This window comes from Eumetopias jubatus, unplaced genomic scaffold, assembly GCF_037043125.1.
Source record: "Eumetopias jubatus isolate StellerSeaLion01/CBP00866 unplaced genomic scaffold, mEumJub1_p1.0 scaffold_17, whole genome shotgun sequence".
Classification (NCBI taxonomy): Eukaryota; Metazoa; Chordata; class Mammalia; order Carnivora; family Otariidae; genus Eumetopias; species Eumetopias jubatus.
Window position 1 is genome coordinate 51691741 of NW_028274823.1, and position 27688 is coordinate 51719428.

At 46.9% G+C, this 27688-nt stretch overlaps 1 protein-coding gene across 29 annotated transcripts in view; it reads left to right on the plus strand.

Moving 5' to 3' along the window:
* The window catches only part of KCNMA1 (potassium calcium-activated channel subfamily M alpha 1), a 744082-nt gene that overhangs the window by 528866 nt on the left and 187528 nt on the right, over positions 1-27688 (plus strand). For all 29 annotated transcript variants that reach the window (XM_088020031.1, XM_028109572.2, XM_028109573.2 and 26 more), the window contains 5 exons: positions 9959-10069; positions 12622-12727; positions 14467-14549; positions 18095-18164; positions 24325-24480. In XM_088020031.1, coding sequence (XP_087876157.1) covers positions 9959-10069; positions 12622-12727; positions 14467-14549; positions 18095-18164; positions 24325-24480 — 526 coding nt within the window. The remainder of the gene's footprint in view (positions 1-9958; positions 10070-12621; positions 12728-14466; positions 14550-18094; positions 18165-24324; positions 24481-27688) is intronic.

The following is a 27688-nucleotide window of genomic DNA, read 5'->3' on the forward strand; positions in this document are numbered from 1 at the left end:
GCTGGGTAGGTTCCAAATCGAAAGGACAAACGCCACCACCAAGAGTGAGTTGCGCTGTGTTTTCTGTCTTCCCGCGATGTCGTTCATTGTGATAGAAGTCTTTCCAGAGCTGTGCACAGTGGTTCCTAGTAGACTTGGGGTTTGTCCCCCTGATGCTGCCATCATGCACCAGGAAACTTTCTAGTTGTCAAAGCCCATCGTCTCTTTCTATTAAAAGAACTTTAGAAGCTGTTGCAACGTGAGGCTCATGGAAACCTGATTCTGTGTCTCTCGGGGTTTGAGCTCCCACATCTAGTATGAATGTCGCGTAACAATGACCTGCTCCCACTCCAGCACCATGGGGGCTGCTCCAGATGTGGGTACCGATTGTCAGTAAAGGCAATCTTATCTCCCCTCTGTATACCTTCTTAATTAGGGGACATGGAGGCAGTTCAGAGATAGAGTCCATGCCCATCTCTGTAAGAGGTTTTGTGACCTTAGCCACTGACCTCAAAGGCAAATGCCAGCTAGGCTGCAGAACAGATTTAGGAAAGTTCCCATCCCAGCATGTTTGCTCAGCTCCCAAGTATGCGAGTCCCTGCCGTGTCCCAGTCACTGTGCTAAGTGCTGTGCTTAAAGGATGAGCAAGAACATGTGATTCTGCCCTCCTGGAGCTTTCCTGAGACTTTGACCAATCAGAACCATCCCAGGAACAAGTGGCAGCTAAACAGAAGCTTGATTATTGTAGGAGCATCATCCCAGTAAAATGCTTTTTGGCAGGAATTTTCTTCAATGAAATCATGAAGGCTGCAGGCATTTTAGAGGGAGTGCTCCGAAAAGCAGTTGATAATTCATATTTTTAAAAGGTACCCATTGCAGTAGTTTGGGGCAAAGGTAACAGCAGGGTGACTTGTGCCCCTAAAAACCTATGGATCTAATGGTAAACCCAGTAAAACAGGGATGCAGAGAGACTTGGGAGGGTGGGGGAGCTGCTGATGCTACCCCGAGCACCCTCTTTTTCATCCCCTACAGTGTCCCCAGGGGTGTGTTATGCCCCGGCAAACCCTGGAACCTGTGGACTCCTCCCAGTTCTTATGTGTATAACAGATGCTGGAGGCCAGCTAGAATGTTGGGTCTACTCAGAGTGGATTGGATAGCTAGTGGTGTGTGCTAACTGGGGCCACACCCTGGGGTATGGCTGGGGAATAAGGCCAGGATGTGTCAACTTGATTGTCTTTATGGGAAGGCAGTCTGAACAAGATATGCCTTAGGGCAATGATGTATGATTTACCAGGGGTGTTAGCAGGGAGATGGGGCTCGCTTTGCAAATCAAAGCTAACACGCCTCCCCTCTACAAGGGCGAAAAGTAAGAACCATTTCTTTGCTTGGACTCATTTTCCCTCTCTTCCACCTTCATCTCCGAAGGGTGTGGTTGACCTTTGCCCTGGTCTTCTCTTCTCGGGGTCCCTCTGTTCAGAAGCAGCACCACCCAGGAGAGACAGGCAAATCTACTTTGATCTGCATAGAGGAAAGCGCAGTTCAGCGCCCTGATTTCTCTGTAAGAGCAGAGCACCATCTAGGATTGGAAGAATCGGGTCAAAGGAAGACTGACTTGAAAATGGCCAGGGGCCACCAAGCCTGCAGTAATGGGATGAATAAAACGTGGAAGGGCTGGGGTGCTAGGGAGAGACACAGTACAATTTCGGAGAGTCAGGCAGTTATGGAATTGCCCACTTAAGATGGCTGTGTAAGTCCTCTTCCAAGAAGGAAGAAAGGAAGAGGGGAGAGAAAGAAACCAAAACTACACCAGCCTACTGGGTCCTTGTGAAAATTAAGGGAGAAACGAAGGTGAAGGTAAACAACTCTTCCAGTTCAGGGCTCTTTGGTTATAGGCCACAGAAATGGATTCTTGCTAACTTAAGCAGAAAAGGAATTTTTTTTTTTTTGGAAGGTTAGAGTACCTTGTGGAATTCAGGAAAAAGCTGACGAACAAGATTGCCAAAAGGACATGGTTGAGCAAGGCAAGCCACCCTGGGTCCCAGCAAGCAGAAACTCAGGGATGGTCATGACTTGGGTCAAGGTCCCAAGACTGTATCTGATGAGAGAGGACTGGTTACCCAAATTAAAAATGAGGTGCCATTGACAGAAGAGAGGGTGCCTGCTGGACAGGTCAATATAACCAATGCCTCCTACTCTGCAGCTGTCAGAATTTATTTATTTATTTATTTATTTAAAGATTTTACTTATTTATGTGACAGAGAGAGACAGCGAGAGAGAGAACACAAGCAGGGGGTGTGGGAGAGGGAGAAGCGGGCTTCCTGCTGAGCAGGGAGCCTGATGCGGGGCTCGATCCCAGGACCCTGGGATCATGACCTGAGCCGAAGGCAGATGCTTAACCCACTGAGCCACCCAGGTGCCCCTTATTTATTTATTTTTAAAGATTTATTTATTTTAGAGAGAGAGAGAGACTGAGAGAGTTGGGGGGAGGGGCAGAGGGAGAGACTCCGCGCTGAGCCCGGGAGCCTGATGTGGGGCTCGATCTCACAATCTGAGTTGAAACCAAGAGTCAGACACTTAACCAACTGCGTCACCTAGGTGCCCCTCAGAGCTTATTTTTAAGACTTGGACTGAGGCTCCCTTTAGTCAACAAACTACAAAAGATGTGTGATCATTCCATGTGCATGCTCTAATTATGGAGATCTAATTGTGATCTAGGATAGTGGAGACATAGACATAGATCCCTCTGACGTGGTTTAGGTCCTAACCATCTCCATATGGTAAGATGCACCTACTTCGTGCAAAGTTCTGATCTGGTCAGGACATCTCAGTGTTCACTGTTGGCACTACCAGCCGTCTGTCCTGTGACCTTGGGGCTCTGTTTTACAGAGGAACCTTTGCTGCACTGTTGGGATCTATTTGCTCAGCCTTCTGCCCCTGTTTAGGGAAACGGCAAAACAGCCTGTCTCTTCCAGAATAACTCTATTGACAGCTGGATGAGATGATTACTTTATTCTCTTCCTCACCAGGAGGGAGAAGGCATTTCCTTTCTTTGTAATTAGCAAAGTACTCGCTGTGGCCCTGGGTAGGAGATTTTCTTATCTCTAAACCTCCTTGGGCTTTTTGTTTGCTGGTTTTGTTTTTCATTTGTTTTAACTGGAAATGGCTACAGCCAGGGTTTGAGATTGCAGCCTCAATACACATTCACAGTTGTTCTGTTTTCATTTTTGTCCTCCTTACAAGTACTGTTCTCTCACAAGTTAGTAGAACATGGTTAGTAGATCTGAGGTGGCAGAATCAGCCAATGATCTAATCCGACAGTCTTGTGGTTAACGGTTATGTTTCTCCTACACTTACAGTGGCAGAGGGTGGCCAAGACAGGCACATCTTACCAACCAGCCCACTGGTCAGCAGATAGCTCTGGAAAGTCCAGCAAGCTTTGAGGGCCCTGATCCGGATCCCAAGGTGGGGTAGGAGGATGGGACCCACACAGCCTGGAGCTAGCTTTTGTTGGCCAAAGGTGAACTCCCCTACGTGGAAGTCAGTTCCTTTGGGACAGCCTAAGTGGGAAGGCGAGAGGTGGGTCGGCTTCCTTTCTTTTGGGCAGTGGGGTCCTGCACCTCAGGGGAGAACCGGGGTAGCTGTCACCCTGACGGACATGACCCAAACCAGGGAAAGCTGTGTGACAGAACAGCCAAAGAAAGCACCACCAGGTGACAGTGGAATGTCAAGCCCAGAGTCTGCCAAAACCTCCGCTGGTTTGAGAGCCTTGGAGAAAGAGTTATGTGGACACTGAATGGTTCACATTCAACCTTGGAGGGACAACACGAACTTGGAGTGCTGACCACTGTGTGGTATGGGTTTGTAAGGTCTCTTGCCACCCCTACCCTGCTTTCTATATGATCAAATGCTGCTGAATTCCCTTGACAAGTCCTTCTTAAGTTCCATTCCCATCAAGCCGGTGACTACCAATGGTTGGGGGGGCGGGGCTTGGGGGAGGTGGGATGGAAGGAGCATGATCAGAAGTCCCAGCGGAAAGACAGAAGAGGTTCTAGCATATGTATTTGATATAAATATTATAGTTTTACAGAGACATCTAGATCAATATATGCCACGTTTCATCTACCTCTCTGACAAAGTGAGCACAGTGTATTCAGGGAAAGCTGTATAGGATTTTCAATTTACTCTGTGTGATTTATTGTGACAGGATAGCTATGGGTTTTTTAAGTTCTTTATACTTGTTCCAGTAAAAATGGATATAGTATCTTTAAAAATAAACAGCCCAGAGCTGTGCATTTTACATTGTCTTCCTAGAATGAGGCTCTGCTAAAGAGAGATCTGAGACCTCCCTGCCCCGGCGGGGAAACTGATGCAGTTGGATTTGCCTCAGTCCTGCTCTTTGGCTGTTTCGGGGGGGGTGAGGGTGGCGGGGAGAGTGAGCAGGGAACTGAATTAGGAAGCATTGCAGACATATAGACAAGATATGCTGGTGGCATGAACTAGAAGGGGCAGAGGCTAGAACTCGGGGTGGGGGGATCCATCAGTGTCTGTGGGTGCAGCCCACTCTGTCTGGGCCCCTTCATTTTGTAGTGACTGGCCCCAGTCTCCTGATTCCCAGCTCAGGTCCTTTCAGCAACATCAGCCTTCCCTCTCTCTAGAAGGCATCGGAACGAGGGGGTAGGGTGGCTCTTGCTCTGCCGTTCACCGTGTGCTAAATCTCTGGGCCTCAGTTTCCACATTAAAATAATAAATATTCCCAAAGGGCCATTCTGATACTAAGATGAACATGAGTCTATGGAGTGGAGCCCATCCCTGTCCCAGTTACCTTTTTCAAGGCTACTGGCTCTAAACAACACTACCCGAGTCTTCTTAAAAGTGTGTAGGTCACTTTAGCTCTTATTTCTTATTTAGCTCAACTCAGCCTCAGTGGGTCTCTGGAGACCTTATTCACTGGAGCCTTGAAGAGTTTGGGGGCCCCCCTTGGCATCCTCTTATGCCTCCTGCCCTAGGTCACCTCCCCTAAGTTGCCCATTCTGAAAGGCACCAATGGAACTGAGCTCTGAAACAGGTCCCAACTCAACTGAGGCATCCTGGCTTCCCTCCGCCATCTCCAGGAAGGAAGTAGACTGATTATGGAGAATTCATGGGATTTGATTCTGGGGGTGGAGAAGCTTAATGATGGGAGAGGCGCACCCATATTCATTTAGGGAAAATGTACTCTTGAAAAAAACACTTGGTAGTTTGGTGAACCCTGGTAGTGTTTGTAATAGTCAAGCATTATTCTTACTGTGGTTGTCACACTCATCTACTGACGCCAGGTTTGCTCCATGACACTCGAGTATTACCCACCCCTAATTCAGTTCAGCCTGTGTTTATGGAGCCCTGCCCCCAGACCAGGCGAATTTGCTTACACTGGATGACTAGCTCCTTTACACAAAATGTCATCTGCTACTATTCTAGCATTTAAGATGCTTCTTCATGCATCTGAGAGGAATCTTTTAATCCAGCCATTAACATTAGTTTAGCCCAAGAAAGATTTGTTTACAGAACTTGACAAAATTTTAAAAACAAAGAAGCCCCATCAGATCAGAAATGGTTATTGATGTAGGTTTGTTGGCCATCTTCACAAACCACATGGCCAGGCCCTATAGAAATCCATCATTAAGGATGCCAATCATTTAAAGAAGCTCAAATCCAAAGCCACGTTGGGAACAGTGTTAGTTACGGTCATAGCGTACCTTTCCTAAATATTCTCCACCATAAATGGATCATTTATCTTCGGGATCCTTAGGCTGGTGAGGCATCCTGGGCTGGACATAACATATGATGTCTAAAATGGATATCTGCATCATTTTGCCATCCCTTGGCTTGCCGAATTGTGTGGCTTCAGTGTAAAAGACTTGGTTTAGAGTTTCTGCCATCCCTCAGCCTTTGTTGCCTTGACCACGTGCAGCCAGCATCTAGTGATGCTGCAACACTGGGATGTTTTAAGTGAGAATCATCTCTTTCTATCCCAGTCCCCAGGCTAAGCCTCTCTCCTGGCCCAGTGAGAACCCCTCCAGCATCCCCTCCACTGTGTGACCAGGAGGACATCCTGCTGGCTGAGCCCTGCCTGTCATCAAGGAGCAGAGGCTGAAATACTCCAGCCCTTGCTCTCTGCACCCCAACACCTTCATCTTAGTGAGCATTAGAGCCAGAGAGCTGGGTCACATCCTGGGCAAATCACTTTCTTGCTGTGGGATGTCAGGCATGCAACTTAAGGAAATTGAGGTTAAGAGAGGTTATCTGCAGAGATGCAGATTGTAGGAACATAGGGTTGTTTGAGGATTAGGTGAGATTCCAGGGGCCCTAGAGCACTTTACATCTGTTACCTACTGGTTTATATATATCACATGAATCCTACCATTTAATAATGCTTGCAATGGCCCAGACCCTTTACTAGGCCCTTCACATGTATTATCTATTTAAATAAATCCTCAAGATAACCTCATGAATCAGATACTAGCTCCAGCCCCTCCAAGACTCTGACTTTATAGTTGTAAAATGCAGAATTGGTACCTTGCCTAAGACTATTTAGTTATTTAGTGTCTGAGCTGAGCTAACACAGAGCTATCAAAGTACAGATCTCACATAGTAGATTTGTAGGTGTCATGGAATCTGGCAGAGATAATTTTGGATGAGGATCTTTTTGGCATCCTTTAAATTGTGTACCGTGAATAACCATCACTCTGTATCCAAGGAGAGCACACCCAGCTCCCAGTCTTAGAATATTTTCAATTGTATTTTCAATCATCGAGGATACAACAAATTCTGCTTCTCTTCTCCCTGCAATAACACCCTTCCCCAACTACAGTCCCTGGAATTTTCAAAAGTCTTGATAATATTTCTGGAAAGTAAATTTTCCCTTTTCACCATCCATCCCCTGTGCTCCTGCAGGGGCCCCCGTGCTCCCTCAGACACAGACAGGCTCATGGAGCTGATCTTCTAATGCAGATGCTGAGTTAGAGAGGTGACTTCTCCCCATCCATCAACTCTAACTGCATTCAAACATGTTCAATATGTGGGCTTCTTGATAACTTCCACTGTATGGAAAACAAAATGGAGGGAAGTGATTATTGGCACAAAGGGGGGAAGTCATAAATCTTCAAATCAGATATAGGACAGATTGGAACAATATGGGTTCTCCAAGGTTGCCATGATAATGTACCTAATAACTCTCCTTGGGCAAAAAGGCAATCTGCTTTCAATCAATCTTGCTTTTCCTGAGCAGAAATACCAATTATGTTGAAGGAAGATTTTTTTTCTTCCTTTTTGATAAAGGCTGCTCTCCACCCCAGAAATCATGCTGTAGCTAAAAGATATATATTCTCAATTGTCTAGAATGGTATTGGACAGCTAGCATCAAATGAGAAAAGTCAATCCTTTTCTTCCGCTCCTCTTCTGCCTGCATTTGTCTACTTCTTAAGAGAAGTGAAAGCTAATTAAAGGCTTAAGGGATAATATTGATTGCACTGGAATATATTTTATATGTACCCAGCATATTTTCAACTAGGAGAACCCTGACTCTTTCTAAAGCTGAATAAATCAGCTGGCAGGGCCTTTGATTCAAGGGTGAGAGGGTGAACTCATCTCCTTCCCTTCCACTTCTCACACATCTGTCCTGGAGATGAACGATTTCAGAACAGGGAGAAGGATGCTGGCAGATGTTCATTCAGTCCTTTGCACACAGGATGGGAAGAATGAATGTTCAGGCATTTCCCCGGACCTATCATTGATTCGAGTCCAGCTTTGAGTAATCACCAGGCTTCTACTGGTATAGAACTTTGAGCTCTGCCGTGCCTGGGGCAGGAAGCTGGCCCTCTCAGCTCCCTCATCTATTGAATGGGGATAAGGAGGTTGCCCAGGGTCACACACATCCTTGGTGGCAGGGCAAGGGATCCAGTCTGGCTTGTTCTCACATCCAGGTGAGGGGGAGGGCCCTAACCCCATATCTGTCCTGTGGAGGTGCCCATACATCAGATTCACGCTGGCCTTGTTCGCAGTCATGGGAGTCTGTGGGCAGAAGGCATTAGAATTGCCCCCATGCAGACCTAGATGTCAGGTCAGGAGGGAGATCCTGCATCTCGGGTCACTTTCTGCACACACCTGGCAAATTCAGAATCAGAAATCTTACACAAAACATGCAAATTCATTTGCAGCCTGTTTTGTCCATGTAAGTGCCCATGTGCTACAAGAAATATTTTAAGAGATGACAGGATAAAAATGTGTGTAATCCAAGTGTTCTGTTCATATCCCGTGTTCTGACACAGGATGTATTTCGGGAGGGAGTTAGTTATGTGGATGTGGGGCATTTGGATGGGTGGCCAAGGGCCCTCCCTGAACCTGGCTGGTACTGGCTAGAGAACAAAGTGATCGGGTTGGAACTTCTCTTCTGGGGCAGCCCATGGACAGTCTTTCCTCCCTGTGACGGCCTTCGCTTGCCTGGCCACTGAGCGCGGCACCGTAACAATAACAGTCCATAATGGTGATATTATTAACTGCATTGTGCATATTATTGATTTACTCTTTGTTCTTCATCATTATCCTTTCACCAATGAGTTTACTGCCTTATTCTCACATACTTAGTCAAGCACCAAATTACAACGAAAGGGCAGGCTCTTGTAATGGCATCTAATGGAACATTGCATAAGTGATCATCACTTCCTCCCATTATGAGCTGCCTTCAGCCAATGAGGTTTCTGCCTTATTGGAATGTGCACCGAGCAATTATGAGGTGCAAGGGGCTTAACCATTCTAAATTTTTTCCCACGAAATTACCGTGCTTGGGTGTTCGCCACCTGCCCATGCCTCAGAGCCGGGCCAGGGATTCAGCCTCTGTCCCTAGCAGCCCGGGAGGCACGGGGACCTGGGCTGAGCCCCTTGCTGCTGTCTTCCTTTAGAAACCAGCAGGTTTCCTCTCCACAGTCAGGCCCTGGCTTTGGGTCGTGGGGCTAACCCTTGCACCAAAGGGCTTAGTCCTGATGGAGCATCAGATAGCAAATGTCAATGGCCACAGGGTAGCCAGATTGGTTCAGATTTATCAGATGGGTCCAGGAGCCCAAAGATGTCAGGGAGATGGTTGTCCCAGCAGTTCTGGAAAAGAGGCTCATCTCCTCAGGGGAAGCCACCATCTCCAGAAACAGAAGTCCAAACGTCGCTGGATCAAGGCAAACCATTCCAGCTTCTTCCCTTCAAGACCCCATCTTGAAGTAAAATGCTTTGGCTCTCGTGGAAATCCTGGGCACCCTAGGGAAACAGCTATCTGGGGATGCACAGCCTGCAGCATGATCTCCGATTCCATAGGCGTCCCATCCCCATTTAGCCCTGAGTAATGCTCACTTACTGTAAAGTGTTACATGCCCCCGTTGTCAGAGGAGTTATGGCGGAAAAATGCAAAATTTCCTTTTTACTGCTTATGGCCAGCAGAGCCCATAACGTGTCAAGCTGCACATTAGCCACCCTGATAAAAGTCCGCTTTCTTACACACAAAATCATCGTTTCAGCAAGATTTGTTATCTCATTACCTGATAAGCTCTATGTCATAAACCAAGACTCATTCGGTAAATCTCTCAAGAGGACGCTTTGTGGGCAGAAAGGGAAAGATATGAATCTGCAAGGGACTTGATAATGCAGCATTTAAGCACAAGCATAATGTCACTTATTGTTCAATGCATAAAACCACTTGGCCAAACGGTTGGGCTTTTAATAGGATTTTGTGCAGCATCAGGTGAGAAGCCATATGCCTTTTCTGCCGAGGAGTCTCTGAGCACCTGCCAGCACCGCTGCTTTGCCTCACGGCCCTCTGGGGATGGGGCTGGGCTTTAATTGAGGCCTTGGGAGGAGAAGAATGCTTCCCTGCAGCTGTGCGCTTCCTCTGTCTTGCCTGGGGTGGGTGCCAGGTCAGCGCGGGGCTGGCCCCATCTAACTGGCTTCTCCTGTTCAGGCACATTGTGGTCTGTGGACACATCACTCTGGAGAGTGTTTCCAACTTCCTGAAGGACTTCCTGCACAAGGACCGGGATGATGTGAATGTGGAAATCGTCTTTCTTCACAAGTAAGGGGCCGCTGCTGTTTTGAGACCCTCCACCCAACCAGGCACCCTGAGGAGGACTCCTGAGTGTCTGTAGGAGTGGTAGTGTGAGGGCCGTGTTGGGGGGCAGTGCAGAGTTGAATTGGCCATGGCCCCAGGTGGCCTCCTTGGAGAGGACAATATGGAACCAATGGAAAGGGAACCAACCCATTAGTTCATGGTGAGAACGGCACCTGCTTCTGTGGAGGCAATTCTGGCAAGTAAGAGTGAAGTTCATTATGGGTCAAACACATCATTACTGTCCCATCAGCTGTCTGGATCGATTCGATCCAGGTGTGTCCACAGTGTCTGGTGTGGAATGATTAGCTGTCTGGTGTGGATTCTTTACAGGAGCGACAGGGTGGCCATGCAAGACACAAATGTAAGAGGAAGCAGGGTATAAAGTACTAATCACAGCTGCAACAATAATTGCCATTTCTAGAAACCTCAGTGTAGGAACCTGTGCTGGTCCCCGGGCATACGATCTCTCCTTTCGTCAACACAGGGAGCCAAAGTACGAGTATTCCATATCACTCTTGCCCAAGAAGTTATTTAGCCTCCCTGGGCCCTAGTTTTCACATTCATAAGATAGGGAGATCACAATGGTTTCATTCTACCATGTAGGGGGAATGAAAAGACATAATCCATGTAAAGTACACAGAGCAGAATCAGGCACACAGTAAGTGCTCAAAAAATGTTAGCTATTATTGTGAAAGATAAAATATATTAGGTTGACAAGCAACTTAGAAGACAGGTCTTACTATGTTTGCTGTACAGTTGAAAGCAAGACCTCTCCTTCTGCTCAATGTTGTTGGGATTTTAAGCTTCATCTGATCCCCTTTTAGGTAAAAGTTAGTCTGCCCCAGGGCTAGAGTCTAGGGACTCAGTAATGTTGACTTGGGTGGCACTGTCTTCTTTTTTGTTGGAAATGAGGCCACCATAGGGCCAGCACTAGCCCCAAGGTACTAAGGGACAAAGTTTACGAGTTGGTGTTGGCTCCATAGGGGGTTGATGGCCCAGGCCTCAATCCTGCTCCAAGATCCCATGGAAGTTGACTTCCCTATAAGCTTCTGTTCTGTGCATCTCCTTCCTTTTGACATTTGTTCCTAGAGTACCAAAATGGCCACCATGTCTGAGCGCCAGCATTTTGCTTCTCAGCACTGAATTCTCCCAGTTCTGAAAAGACCAGCCAGGCCATCAGCACAGGAGCAGAACTCACAGATACAATTCAGTGCTTAGCCTCTCATTACCAGCCGAGGGGCCCGTCCTCTGCAGAGCATTATGGAAGGTTCAAGAGAAGTAGCGTGCGTAGGTTCTGCCCTCATATTGGTTGGGCATTTCAAGATGAGCACGTGTGCAACAATTAGAGCTCAACATCTAACCTATATTCACTGACTGAAGTCGGTTTAGTCAAGAGCTAGAACTGCACCGGTCATTTGTGTCAGGGAGAGACCACCATTTCTTCCATGACCAGGCAGACTTCCCAAGAGGAGCCCGACCAGTAATGGATCTCAAAGACGGGTGGGATTTGCACAGGCTCTGTTTCTCTCTCACCCACTGCTTGAGTCTGATGAACAAGCTGGCGGCTAATGCTTCACTTGCTGGGATTCACCTTCGTGTCCCCAGCATCTGTCAGTGTCAGCACTGTAGTAGATGGCCCAGTTAATTAACCTCTTTAAGCTTTGGGTTAATAACATCCCTTCCTCCAGGGTTGTTTTGAGGTTTAAATGAGTTAATACTTGTCAAGTGCTTGGAATGGTGTCTGCCACATAATAAGTTCTGGAAAACATTAACAATTCATACTAAGCACTTAATGAATGTTAGGCAAGCATTGACTAACACAGTTCTTGGTACCTAGTAGGTTCAAACCAAATATCATCTCCCAGCACCTAGCCTAAGACCTATAGAGAGTAGATATCTTTCATCTCTACAGAACTAATAAATGGATGAATAGGTCAATCAGTGTTTTAATCCTTGTCCTCCAATGGGAAAGATGTCTGTACAGCTCAGCACTAAGAATGATGAGGAGTGTACGCATGTGTGAATCAAGAACAGTACCGAGAGTAAATTAGCTCTGTCTGTGGTTGCTCAGAGGTGACATGTTTTGATCCAGGCCCTGGGGGATGAGAAGTCCATGTGGCTGAGAAGCAGGGAAGAGGCTTTGAGGGAGGGAATGGTAGGAGGCTCTGCCAGGGGCACCTCTGGCTAATCTCTGATGTCACAGCTCAGTCTCTATTCATAAAATAGAGATCCCATTCCTAACAAAGTTGAAGACATTTCACCTCATTGGCCTCATCAGACTTTGTGAAGACCGTGAGCCTCTTCATTTTACCTCAGTACTGGTTTGGGTTTTCAGGGGGCTGGGGTTTTATTTCTTTGGAGTGTGAACCTTTTATTTCTGGCAAGAAAGGGCGCTGCCTTGAAGGTGAAAGCCTTTTCCTAGGTCTTTCTCTTTGGAAGTCAGAGAGAAAGGCGGCCATGGAAGCAGGAATACCTGAGTCTGTTTTATTAATGGCTGTTTCTTCTCTCCCTGCCAGCATTTCCCCTAACCTGGAGCTTGAGGCTCTGTTCAAACGACATTTTACTCAGGTGGAATTTTATCAGGGTTCAGTCCTCAATCCGCATGATCTTGCAAGAGTCAAGGTAAGAAGGAAGAGGGGACTTCCGCTTTTACTCCATCTCAGAGGGAGATTGACTCTGTGGTGAGGCCATATGCCTCCTAAGATGGCCAAGAGTCACCTCCACACCCCTAATAAGAGAAGTCAGATGCCACCGGCTTTGACATCACCCTTCCACTGGTCCCAGAGCTTCGTTCCGCTGGCACTTGCTAGACCACTTCCCTCACTTGGACGAGTCATAAAATGACAGTTATTTTGCTGGTTCCCTCAATATCAGCACTCCTCAAGGGAGTAGAGCAATTGTACGGATTCAGGAGACTCATATACAAGATAATAATAGAGTAATTCCCATCTTAAATACTTAAATTGGACTCAGTGTAGCTCTGAAATCTATTATTTACGTCGGAAAGGAACATGAAGGATAAAGTATAAATATAATTTGACTAGGCCATAAAACATTTTGAGCTTCCTCTTTTTCCCGCCACCGAAGACTAAAAGCACAAAACTAAACATGCAGATATCTGATATCTCTTGGTAAAGGGCTAATCTTTCATTTCAAAATCTGCTAAGTTAGAATCTTCTTATAAAGCAGACCTGAGGCTTATAAAGGAAAAGGATACAGCAAAGTGGCATCTGCTGCTTTGCTCGTTTTATATAGATTTTGTAAGCACGTTCAATATTTCCATGGCAGGGGGTATAGATTAATATTGTGACTCCGCTGGCATCTAAATGTTAACTGTGGTCACTACATAATTTAGTAAATAATGTCATTGGCAAACGTGAATAAGTAGAAGGATCTCGGTAAATTCTTTGGATTATTAAAGAAAGCTAGAGACAATTTGTGACATACCATGGAGGAAACCATGGCCTCCCACCAAAATGCGGGAATGGTCTATTAAATACAACATAACAAGGGGGACAGATTGCAGACCTGAGCCAGCACGAGAATTCTTATGCTTATAGAGTCCAGTTACTCTTAATATTATCCAGACATGATCCAAGTTATGACTAATGTGAAATCTAATGAGAACTTGGAGAAAATAGTTACTGTTCAAGGACCTAATTTAGATGCAAGCAATTATTAACATAACTCATCATTCCCTCAAAGGCATAAATCTTATTTTGGCTCATGTTTAGATAAGTCAGTAGGTTTTGAGTTCATCTGTAACACATCATTTCATACACATAGATTTGTTGTCTTTCGAATATCTGAATGCTAATCGAATACTAAACAATACTAAGCTGTTATCTGATTTAGGGCTCTTATTTCCTTCTGCTCCACAGTTAAGATGTGAAAAAGGTCAGTGAAGGACTTTGGAGTCTCACTTTCTGAATCCCTGACTATTCAGTTAACTCGGTGACCTCAGAGAAGGGGTTTAGCTCACCTAACGCCATTTCCCGACTAGAAAATTTAGGATAATGGGGTAAATCCGTTGTTTGGGGAAGGAAGCAGGGGAGGGGACTGAAAGTCTTCATTAATTGTTATTTAAAGAAATCTGGAAAGATTACATCTAAGTGACTATGCAAATTGAAAAGCATAATTGCCAAGATACATGTACCCTCGAACAACAACAAGATGAAATGTTTAACCATAACAAGATCTTGCAACCTACCCTTTTGACAAAAACTATAATCTCTCAGGATTATTTTTTTTCTTTCCTTGCAAAGCACCAGACTCCCCAAAAGCTGTCAACAGAGAAAGACTACAGCCAAGCATGGCTATTTATATGTTTGTGTTCTGTGATTTCCCTTTCGGTGTCTTAGATAGAGTCAGCAGATGCGTGCCTCATTCTTGCCAACAAGTACTGCGCTGACCCTGATGCTGAAGATGCCTCCAACATAATGAGGTAACACCGGGGAGACCAGGGAAGGCTCTGGACTTGGTGCTCTGCAGCCCACTGGCTGCCCTTTTGGGTTCTCTGCAGAGCACCATCTCTGTGGGAACTTCTTTCCCTCATAAGCCACCCTACACCTTGCCACAAGCATAGGTCCAGGCAGAGCTGAGGCACTGGTGGCTGTGGAGGGCAGTGACACAAGGCATCGTTGACAAGAAGGTTATCCTTGGCAGAGGGGAGACGTGGGGCTCACAACGGGTCTTGGGTTTGAGATGTTTCAGATAGGACTAGGAAAGATAGATTGAGATGTGTATAGGCCTGAAGTAAAGTACCATTTTCCCTAAGGGGGAGTGGACCTGAAATTACTTAACTGTGGGTGATTTTGTCCCCCAGAGGACATTTAGAAATATCTGGAGATGTTCTTGGTTGTCGTAATGAGGAGATGATGCTGTTCACATCCCAGAGGCCAGGGATGCTGTTCAACATCCTACAACGCACAGGACAGTTCCCCACAGCAGAGAATTACTGGGCCCCAAATGGCAATAGTGCCAAGCTCGAGAAGCTCCATGTTGGAACTTTCCGAGTGTGTCTGTAGTATGTTGATTAATAGCCCTCACAAAGAGGAGTTGGTTGACTGATGAGTTTGTTTCTGCCAGTTTCCCAGAATGAAAGAGTGTCTTCACTGAAAGCCTTCTCAGTGCTTTTAATACTAAAATGCTTTTCTAAGATAATGTTCTACAGAGAACTTATCGAACCTATTTGACTCCAACCCCCGCCCCCACTTTCTTTACAGAACATCTTTGGGTGGGCAGGGGCACACTCTGGAGAACACTGCCCAGGGCCCTCCCTTGGAACAGGCGAGGCACATGAAAGGCCATGACCTGGCCTGGCCTGACATGGCTGACCCCCACTCCTTATTTGTTCCTCATTTCAGAAGACCACTGTTCTGTGACAATGGAATGACAAAAAAGATATTTAGCTCCAGAGAGTTAAAGCCCCTTAGGATTCTTTTTTTCCCCTCCTGCATTGGAAGGGAATAATAAAGAGATGCTTCTGGAGAGAAGAGATGAACTAAGAGAAAACATTTCCCTCCCGCTACATTCCCAAGAAGTTGCCTAATTGTGAGCAGCCATCCTTTGGTCCAGAAAGACCTCTCTCTCGGCGCAGCTTGGTTTGCTGTGGCCTGGGAATGTGCCTGGGGTGAGGGTTTGGGAAGTTGCATCATCACGGTGCTCCCACCTCCCTTCCTTTGCTTCTCATCAGTGGCCCCGAGTGACATGAGCTTTCCCGTCACTGAGTTGGGGGTGGGGGGTATCCTCCGGTGCCTCAGGGATGAGCATGTCCTTCCCTCAGCATCTGGTCCCTGTGTCTGGCAAGCGACATCTGGCGCAGTGTTCTCTTTCCTCCCGCTTTTCTTTGGCCATAGGCTTTCATGCAGTTGTTTGAAGGAAGTTGATGCATGAACTCTTGTCCGCATGGGGCTTGCCAGCCTGCAGGGAGGTGGTGGAGTGGGGACGTGCGTCCACACCTGGGTCCACCCGCTCACTAGTCACAGCTGGAAAGTGACTACAACAGCTCAGCATCAGGAGTTTCAGTGACCCCTTCCCTGAACTAGGATTTCCATGTTTTGCCCCGTTTTTGTGTCATTTGAAATGACAAAAATGTAGCCTTTAAGGAACTAGGCTCCCTGATCTTCAGATTTTCAGACATAAAAAACAAAAGAAGATAAAGTTGAATGTGTGGACCCCCAGAGAATTCTGGGGCTAGTGCGATCTTTTTTTCCTTCCAAAAGTGAATAACTGAAATGAGTAATAGTTTGGAAATGGGCATTTCTCTTAATTGCAGTATTTCATTTAAGCCCAGGCTGCGGTAGGGCTAATATGAAGACATGTAAGTTATCAGGGTGTTTGGCATGATGTCACCGCATAAAAATTACAGGACAAAGGTAGCGTCAGAAATGTAGTGAAGCCATCCATTAACCAGAATCACAGGCCCAGGCAGTGAAAGGAAACGGGAAGTTCAGGGTTAAAAATTGGGCTCTGTCTTTCCCTTATTTGTATAATCCTCCTTTCTCCTTAGTTTAATGAGACCAATCTGCCCCTTTTGAAATTAAAATGTCAAAGATCCATTTGAAATGAGCTAATGCAGAAAACCAGCGGAGGCTGTGAACTGAACTCTGAGGGCTGACCGAGACTCAAAGTCCTTGAGTTATAAGCAAGAGCCAACACAACACTTTTTCAAAAATAAAATGAATTCCTTAAAGTGCAAAAGCCCAGGGTGAATTTGTGCAGAAGAGGCTTCTGTGCAATCCATTTCCTAAATTCATAAGTTGCAGCTTTTCAGACAAAACTGCTCCCTGACTGCCTTCTCTCCATTTTTGCACAAAAAAAGGGATGAAGCATCCATATGGTTCTTGGGGCAAAGTTTGTGGGGGTGGTCCTAATAAACGCAGTTGCATTTCTGATTAGGCTTAGGAGGTGGGCCATTCTGTGGAATTCCATTCTTTAGCTTTCCTTGTCACAGAAGGAAATGTGCAATGTCACCTCTGACAGAGTCGGTAATGACAAAAACCATAACTTACATGTGGAGAGAGCTTTTAATGATTTCAAAGCATTTCCACATCTGGTCTTTCATTTGCTGCTCGTACCAAAGCCTGTGAAATAAATAAAGCAGGTACCGTTGCCCCCAATGTCCAGATGAGGAAACAGTTACAAAGAGCCCAGGGATTTCCTGAAGGTCACCCAGTTCCTTGGTACAAGACTGGGACTGGAATCCAGGTGTTTCTATTCCTCCACTTATAGCCCAGTGACTGTCTCAGGGAGCAGAAGCGAGGGGTGGGGTGGGGTGGGGGAGGGCAGTGGCTCATAGGGAGTATAGACTGAAGGCCGTTTCCCAGAGTGTTGGGTAGGGGGGAGAGTGGAATTTTCTACCAGACTGTGGCCCCCACCAGGCCTCGGTTTTTATTTCCAACCAGCATTAAAGTCATCATTTAGACACTATTATCTATTGAAGGCTGAGTCATTGATCCCATCATAAGAGCTCTGCTCAGAAATAATTTCTGTGAGTGGCCATGTGTGTGTGACAGTTAGTATCATTTGTCAAGCTGCTTGTTTGATTTGTCATTGTTGTCTAAGTTGTTCACTTGGAGAATTGGACTCGGGGCAAATTGTTTCTAGGCTCGTCCCTAGGGTATGTGAGACTGCAAACCTCCCTTGGCCCCATGGGTCAAGCTTGCCTTATTTACATGTCTATGTAGGCCCTAAGCCCGTGACCCCTGCTCAGGAGCCCCCACCCCAGTCCACGCAGGTTCACACCAAGACACCACAGGACTGCTCTCTTCTCTGCCCAGGACACAGTCTGTGGCCGTTCTGTTGATTTCTTTTTCACGCCAGGGGGTACAGTGACGAACACACTGTACTTGGTCCTGTGCCCGCAAGCCCTCTTGAGGGGCCTGGTTGCTGGCCCCACATTCACTTTGTTTGGGTGCAAATTCATGTTCCCATCAGACTCCAAGAGTAAGGCAGGCCCTGCCTCAGCTTTGGCTCTTTCTTTTTCAGAGTAATCTCCATAAAGAACTACCATCCGAAGATAAGAATCATCACTCAGATGCTGCAGTATCACAACAAGGTAGGACAGCGAGAGCTCGAGCCTGTCCCAGGCTCAGAGATGCACAAGTGGACCCGGTCTCTTTCCTCTCATTGTACAGCTGCACGTGCACACACATGCCCACACACACATGCACATGCGCACACATGCATGTGTGTGCACACACATGCCCCCCACATGCATGCACACACCCACACATGCACGCACGTGCACACACGCCCCCACGTACACGTGCACACACACATATGCATGCGTGCGCGCGCACACCCACACACACGCCCCCACATGCGTGTGCACACACATGCGTGTGCACACACATGCCCCACATGCACGCACACACACGTATACATATGCATGTGCACACACACATGTGCACACACATACGCCCACACACATGCATGCACGTGTGCACGCGCACGCACCCGCACATGCACCCGCACATGCACACACATGAATACATATGCACGTGCACACACACGCACGTGCACACACATATGCGCATGTGCACACACATGCCCCTCCACACACAGTGCACACACACATGCACACCCACACACACATACACACATACATGTGCTGCTGTAATCCAAAGGCCTGGATAAGGGGGTGCTGGGTAAAAACCTCCCCGGGGCCTCACTTCAGAGCAAACACATTGTTTACCGCTGGTCACCAGAAGGAACCATCCGTTGGACCCCCAGGGTCCAAATATCGATGTAATCTTAGATCCCATTTCAACAACATCCCTTTTTTATGTGCTCCACTCACTTCTTTAGTCAGTATCTCCTGACTCCCTGCTATGTGGTCAGCACGCTACCTGACCTCCCTAACCCCCCATGGGTATAAGTGAAGGAGTCCTGCCTTGTGCCCTTGGGACGTGGCAGTCCAGGGGTAGAGAGTGTCCCAGGCAAGCCAGGGGGAGGGGGGTGGGAGTGGGGAGAATACGGAACAAGGCATTCTCAAATTCAAGAGGAGAACTGGCTTCGTTGAATTCAGGAGAAAAGTTGCTCTCCAGAGATAAAAACATAAGGGAATTTTCCTCATGTTCTAGTTTACAAGGGGATTGGAAAGAAAACAAATGTTGGAGTCTCTGTTGTTTCCCTTGTGATTACTTCTCAGTCTCTCATTCAGAGGCACTGCTCCTTCGCTCGGCCTGTCACCGAACTCCAGGGAAACAGCTTTGGGGGAGGGAAGGTGGCACCTTTCTCTGTTTGATATGGAACCGGTTATTCCCCGTAATGAGGCTCGGAGAAACCGGAGGCTGCTCAGTACCTGGAACCAGGTGTCCTGTCTGAACACAATAACTCCCCGCTGGGTTGTGAGTGAGTGTGTGTCCCATCTTACAGGCCATATTCCCTACGAAATAGGCAGTCAGGTGACCCAGAGAAGACCCTATTCTGCCAAATGCACCAGTGCCATGCCATTATTTCTTAATTGCTGGCAAGTGCTGCCCCATTTTGCTGTGTGGACGTCCATCAGAGGCCATTGTGGAGTGGAGCCTGCTGTCGGCGACTGGCCTACCACTAGGGTCTGCTGCCCACTGCCCAGCCCTTGGCAGGTGGTTCCACTGCAGAACGGGTTGCACTCCAGCCAGTGGGCTTGGTGGTGGGCACCCAGTGGTCCTGTTCGTCTCTGGAAAACCCAAGGACATGGGAGAGATAAAGTGAGGATATCGGGGGACTTACAAGCATAGGTCTGGAGAAGTTTCTTGACAGCAGTCCCTGTAGGTGGAGGTGAATTTTATTAGCAAGGCTGTGGCTGGTGACAGCTCCTCAGGCAATAAACTCTTCTTTCATTTATGATTTGAAATTTCATTTAGTGTGAGAGTGCTTTAAGCTGTTTAGGTTTTTGGCTGAATTTAGATCGAGTAGGGAAATTAATGTTGTATGTTTAGAAAGGGCTATCAGTTCCTTTTTTTCCCCCCTTCCAATGAGTACTGATGCCACATCTTCAAGAAATTCAGGAGGGTTTCAGCTGTGATTTCTGTCAAACTCCAAGTAGCTCAGTGGACCTAGGATCTGGATGGAACCTGGTCAGTACTCACACAACCATAACAAGCTGAATGTCTTTTACAAACCTTTTCATGGTAATTATTCAGGAACAATGATGAAGGCCTCAACCGACCCATGACTATTTGCTGAAAACACGTTTTTGCTTAGAACCACCCCAATATTTTGGGGTTTCAGAGTCAGGCAAAACCAGGTGTGAGACTTTGCCCCTGTCAGATGAGTAAGGGTACGAGGGATGGAGTGACTTGGGCACATTTTTCTCGATCATTTTATTTCTCTCTTCTAGAGGGAGCAAAAAGTCCACTGGTCATTGTCATGTCATTCCTCATGGAATTGCAAATGGACACTTGTCACCCTGCTTTATAATTGTGCTATTTCGTGAGATGCTCCCACCTTCTCTTTAATCTGTTTTTCTTCCCCTTGCCGTACAGTATTCTTTTTCTTCCTCTCTCTGTACTTTCTCTTCACCCATGACTAAATGTCCAGAGATCTCCACCCACTAAAACTCGCTTTCTTGAAAGAACCTGGTATGTGTGTGTAAACTTATGTTATAGTCAACATACTTCAAGTGACAGTTAATTCCATAATTGGATACGAGACTTAAAATACAAAGAATTTCAATTCCCTGTGCTCTAATGATGCTGTTATTCCAGGGCCTAGAGGGATATAGGCAAGCTGCCTACTTTCTCTCCATGTAAAACCGGTCCTGAGTTTGTCATCATAGTAATCTCAGACATTTGTGGCATATTTTATGGTTTTAAAAGAGCTTGACATCCATTATCACGTTTAATCCTCATTTGACCATCTGTGCATGCTAGCATCCCAATGTGACTTCAGACTGGGAGTCTGCGTGCTCTCAGAGTAGCTCTGGTGTGTACAACTCGTGGTCACTTGGCAGGCAGTGAGCTAAGGACAGAACGGCCAACTGTCACTTTCTCTTTAAATAGAGCCACACCCCACTGAGCCAAACTGTGGTTGCTCACAGTAGGCCTTCTAGAAGGACTGATGTTCTCTAAAGTGGATCTGATTTTATGGAGAGAAACACTCAGCCCAGCCATCTCTGAACACTGAAAGAAAATGGTACAGGGCACTCATTTTTGATTTGAGTGTAAATGTCTTGAAGCTTTTCAAGGAAAGAACAGTTTGTGTCTTAGAACAGTGTCACTTCTGATGACTTAACTATTCATGGATTTTTTATTTTCCAAACAGATTCTAGAAAAAGAGGTCTTTGTTTAGGACCTGGAAGCCAAGTCCCAGTGGCCCAATGGTAATGCAAGTTCTTTGAGCTTTCTCACTAAAAATCCTCACACACTTGGGCAGTAGTGTTAAAGTGTTTTCTCTGAAATGAACTTTGTTCCTTATGCTGGCTTCCTCAAAGTTATATGTATAGAGAGGGCGGGAACTAGGACTGGAATTGACCTCTCCCGGTTTCCCAGGAGAGCGTATTTTCACATTCCTTCTTCTTGAGATGAGGAGTGGTCCTGTGGCTGATCAAAGGGAGATCCTGGTCCTGCTATACACCAGCTTTATCAGGCCTCATTCTGCAGATCCACGATTTGCCTCTAGACTCCTGTGCAGTGAGGCTGGCATTTTCCACTGGACCCAAATGTCCCTCAAATGAAGGACAGAGTTGCCAGAAACAGAGGATTTGAGTTCCTGATGACATTTCCTCTCTTCATTTCATGCACACATGAATTTATGAATTTATGATGTTCCTCCTAGCCTTTGGTACATCCCTCCCTGCTCCCTGCCCCACAGTTGGTGAAGATATGATGGCCCATAAAAGGAGGCCATATGGAAGCCTGAGAAATGAAACAAACTTGACTTTCCCACATAATAACATGTAAAATATGTCTAAGGAACTCAAGCCAGATGGGGACATGGGGGACCCAAGGCCCAAAAGCCTGGACTTCATACCTTCAAAAACCTGGTACATGGGGATATGAGAGATTCTCTGGAGAAGGCTTTGTTTGCTTGCTTGCTTGCTTGAAAGTACCACGAAGGTTATGTGACCTTCAAATTTCCTTTCACACTCAGTGATTTACTTGTTCATTACTTAGATCTCATTTCTCCTTATCCTTCGCAGATGATATAAAGGCAAATGAGTATCTCTCCACTGAGACTGGTGTATTCTCTGAGGTGCCAGTAAAGGAGGAAGGTGGCCTTTGCAAGCCGGTGCAGAGTAGGGAGAGAAACAGGGTAAAGGGCAAGGCCATCCGCTGGAATCAAGCCTATGATGTGAGAAGGTCTCTGATACTCAGCTTGACAGAAATTACCACCCACGATGGCCCACGCACCATACTTTTTAACCATGCTCTCATTAGGGAGGACACAGTCTTCTCTCCCAGGAGTCACTGCTGGCTTAGGACCTGTGAGACTGTCACAGGACTTTGAGGAAGGGATTTCACAAGAGTGGTATTTCTGCAAGCAGAGGAAGGAGCCATTGGACTTGTTCTTTGTTTCCATAAGGGCGTCTTCCATCTCTTCTAGTAGGTACAACTGTAGTGTGTTGTCCTGACAGTGAAGGGAAGCCTTCTGGGTGCTCCTGGTGCTTGCTGGTATCTGGAGAGAAGCAGTCATTTCGGGGCCATAAAGTCTTGGCATCCGCGGGGGCCTAGCACGTCTCTCTGATTCAACCACAAACGCAAAGCAAGCGGTCTTTCTGCTATGACCTGGGAAAACACTTACTGAGTTTTTGGGACAAAGACCTTGCATTTGGGGAGGTAGCTTTCTCCATTTATTAGACAAATTACATCCTTAGAAAGTTCCTTTATAAAACAAGCCAAAAAACTCTTTCTTGTAACGTGTACCAGTCAGTCCTAATTCTGGCCCCTGGAACAAAGCAAGACAATCCCTCTTCAGCACCTGAGGTATTCAGAGGTTGTCACCATCCCGTCTCTGTGAGGCTGTGGCCCTTCTTCAGGCCAAACACTGCTGGCTCTCTTAACTGTTTCTCTAAAGATGTTTTCCAGAACCCCCATCTCTCCTTGTGCTTGTCATTTTTCTCTGGAAGTTATTCAATTTATCAGTTTCCCTCTTTAAATCTGACTGTTACAACTGGATCAAGTACCCTGGAACTAGCCTGACTAGTTCACAACAGAATGAAACATTCATTTCCCTTGATCTGGAGACCATTTCTAACAAGCAAGCATTGGCTTTCTCTGTAATCTGTCACACGGTTGGCCTCTTTTTGGGATTTGAGTTACCCACACACTTAAGTATTTTTTTTCTTCTTTCCCCTCAGCTCTACTGCCAAGTTAGGTCTTCTCATTTTGAATTTATACAATTGATTTTTCTTTGGAACCTAAATGCTGTGCTTGACATTAAGGCCTTTAAAATCTTTCCTGGTTGGTTTTCTGCCCATTTTTTTAACCCTGGAGAAGTTTTTGAATCTTGATTCCTTCATCCAACATATGATCTCTGACTCTCTGCTTCATGCCACTTAAAACTAAGTGGATGAGCATGTCTGGGTCCTTATCTTGGGGTGTGACCTAACTGTTGAATAGGATCAGTCCATCTGCAAGATGTTGTAACATGTCTACACTGTGATTTGCCTGACTATTTAGGTCAGTGCTTCTCAAAGCGTGTTCCCCGGATCAGCAGCTAAGCAGCAGCACCTCGAACTTATTAGAAATGCGAATTCTCCGGCCTCGCCCCGCACCCTACTAGATCAGAAACTCTGAAGGAGGGGCCGGCAATATGTCTATCAACCCACCAGGTGATTCTGAGGCCCACTCAGACTTGGGGGCCACTGACCTGGAGTTTCGGGGATGCAAATGAAAAAGGATTCTAAAACACACAGTCATCTGACAGTCTTGAGTGTGTTTGAGGAGCCAATTTATGAACAACCTAGCCAGACATCCTAGTAGCGTGGGCTGATGTGTCTGTCACAAGAGGAGATTCCCTGCGGACTCTGTTTGGCTACATGACAAACCCGAGGGGAAGACCTGGGTTTGGGAGGCGCAGAAGCAATGTTCTGGAGAGACCACTGGAGACTGAAGTCGGCTGAATAGGAGAGTCGAATGAAACAGCAAACAGCGGGCTCGGGAGAGAGAAAGAAAGGATGAGCCTGAATGCCTCTGAGCAGTTGGGCAATGCTGCATTTCCCAGAGGACATTTTCAACAATTGAACATTTAGCAACCTAAGGTCTCATACCTTGCTTTTGCTTCCACAGGCCCATCTGCTAAACATCCCGAGCTGGAATTGGAAAGAGGGGGATGATGCAATCTGCCTCGCAGAGCTGAAGCTGGGGTTCATAGCCCAGAGCTGCCTGGCTCAAGGCCTCTCTACCATGCTCGCCAACCTCTTCTCCATGAGGTCATTCATAAAGGTAACGTCTTGTTCTATTAGAGCCCATTAGCCCCGGATTCAGTTTGTCGTGGGGTTGAGTAGAGAGCATAGCTTAAACTCAAAACAGATCGACGGGCTTTAACCACTTTGGTTAAGGAGAAATTCCTTGTTACAGATTTGGGCACCAGGCCAACTTCTCTCAAAATTATGTTTTTATTTTTATTTGGCACATCCACGGCCATTAAATGATTGTTCAAAGCACAATCCTCTTTTTTTTTTAGATAAACCACATGTTTATCTATCAACAAAGCCTCCGCTGTTAAAACAAAAATATGATTTATATACATTCCATATGGCACCAGAGCGCCTAAAGAAAAGAATTATCATTTTGCTTTTTTACATCAAGTGGCTGGTGGACCTCTCACTGTGTGGATAAATGCAGACCATGTGTTTGTGCTGAAGCCCAAACCCCAACAACATAATTCATTTATTTATTTCTGCACAATCAAGGAGGCCAGCAGGGCTGACATGCCATGGTTATTTGAATGGAGAGTGAGACGAGGGACCGAACCCTCAGCAGCGGCGCCCTGTACGCCGTGAGACAGGCGGTCTGGCTCTGCTCGCCTCCTCATCAGCCGGCTCACCCCACAGAGCTGACTGGGCAGCCACCCCTGTGTCTCCAGAGTGTCCCCTGCCTGCTGGACCAACCCAGGCAATGAAAGACCCAACTCTGTCCTCACAGGCCAGGCCAGGACAGTGGCCAGCCCAGGCCAGGCCCGTTTCTGGGACATTGGGTTGAGGGCCCAGGCACCCTCCTAAGAGGGCTTTTGGGGCACATTGGGTAATGATAACACCAGTCCTCATCCTTGGATTGTGTTTAGCCTAGACTGTCAAGGAGGCAGACCAGGACAGTAAAACCTGCCCAGTTTGGGCCTTTCTGACTTGGCACTGGTGGCCGTTAGCTCAGGATTTGGACTTCCATGTCCCCTTCCTGCATGAGTAGAGATGGAGGTGGGAAATTTGGAGTTACCAGGAGGTCCCATGAAGGGGGCTAGAAGCGCTGCAATCCAAGGTGTGAGACCTCCAGCCCTTGGCCACCATTACCACTGTATGTGGCACCGGTGGTCAGTTGTCTGGGGGAGTTGTGGCCATGGCCGTGGAGGCAGTGGGAAGGATGGGTGGGAAGAGTGCGGCTGCAGGTGATGGACCGACTCCATGCGCATGCTCACCCTGGGCATCCCCAGCCGTGTGATTAGAGCAGGGCTTTTGTCTCGGTCCCTAACCCTCTGTACCCACCTAATTTACAGTACTTAGGCAATTCATAGATAATAATCCTTTATGTAAAAGGACAAATTGTTTTGGAGTCCCTTCCATCACTTTAGTTTCAAAGGATGCCTTGATCAAAAAATTCCTTCAGCTCACTATGTACCCAAAGACCTCAACGCCACAGAACTCCAGGCTCAGACCCAGCTCACAAATAAGGACGTTGCGGGTTTTTTTTTTTTTTTTTTTTTAATGGCTTCTTTAATCCAGGCTGCTGTTCCTCTGCCTGGATGAAACTGAATGCAGGCAAAATGGAGTTGGCGGGGGGCGGGGGGTCTGTGTGGCGGGACTGAGAGGCATGCCCCAAAGCCAGATGTAGCCTTGTGTCTCCCACGGCTGTGTTCAACACAAGGAACCCAGACCCCAGGATAAAGGACTGTCACCAAGAGAACTCTTCTGGCTCATTCAACCAAGCTCTGGGGGTTTCCTCCAGCAGGGAGTTATCCGCAGGCCCAGGCGCAGGGTCTGAGACCTGGGCTCTGCTTCCTTGTGTTGATGTAACACGGTCTTGGCAGGGCCCTACCGCACATGGGGCACTTGACATGCGTATGTTTTGATTTTGTGGTGCCTATGTGGAAACGAGAGCTGCCTGTCAGGAAAATTAATAAAATGGTTGTGACGCTGATTCCTCAGTGTTATTACCGGCGGGGAGAAAGAACTTCTGTCCAACTTTGCTCAAGACCCCAGAGGGCCTCACCTTTGGAGCCAAGGACGTCCCCTCCAGCCCAACGAATCCCACTGCCAAGTTCCTATTTAGGAAGAGCCTGTGGAAGAGGCCTGGCTGGGCCCTGGTGTAACTGAAAACACATTTCCCTTCTAGGGTTATGTTACCGTGTTATTTCTGCCCAGGGCTGGCTCCTCCGTGTTCAGAGGTAGCTCTCTGCACATGGCCTCTTGACATTCAGGTGGTCTTTGTGTTGGAATTTGCTAAGGCACGTGACCTGGAAATAGCAAGATTTCCCTGTATCTATTGTTCTCATTTAAAATGAGGACAGCTTGAAGCATGTGTTTCCCATTTGGCGGCATCATCCTGGTGCACTGACCCTCCAGATCCCCGATCCTTGTCTCCTTCAGGTCATAATAAACACCCTGATGATGCTCTCCTTGGCATGTTTTATATATTATCTCCCATTCCAGAGGTCACAGAGCCTTCACTTATTTTTATTGGTTGGGGGGCAGACAGAAAAGGGAATCTAGAAATGGATGATTGTTGACAGAAATTGCTTCCTTCCCCAGTGTCCCCCATGTCCTCTGGCAGAGAACTCGTTAGCACTTCCACAGGGACAGGTGGGCCTTGAGGATGGAGGGAGGTGGGGTGAGGCTTTGGCAGATTTCATCCCTTGAGAACACTTAGCGTTTCTGGAAGCCAGAGGTGGCGTGTGAGCTCAGCCTGTCCATTGCCCTGGGCAGGAACAGCGTGTGTTTCTTGGTTCTGCAGAATACACTGTACTCTGTATATATATCACAGGCAGAAGCACAGTGGCTGCCCACCGGGCCTTTAGTGTCCATGAGATCAAAAGCCAAGGCTGAAAGTGAGGATAACAAAACTCAGCAAGAGAGAGGGGCTCCTGCTATGCAGGGGTTCCAAGATACCCAACCCAATGGTACCAGGAAAATATGGGGACCACTTTTGTATCCCCTGGGCAATATTACTTTCAAAGTCCCTTACCCTCGGGCCTCATTGCTCTCCTGAAAGCCTAGCTCCCATGTTGGCTGTGTCACCTCTGAATTGTTCTAAACTTTTGGAGCATCTATATTTTTAGCCCACATCTTTGGGGGTAACGAATTCAAGTGTGCTAACTACTGTTAAAGACTTTTGCCTGGCTATTTGTCTTTAATTTGTTCCACTTAACCTTCACAGCATGCCCTCTGCAATTTCTGGTGTGCTGGGATTTAACAAATCCATGTTAACCTGATAACCAATA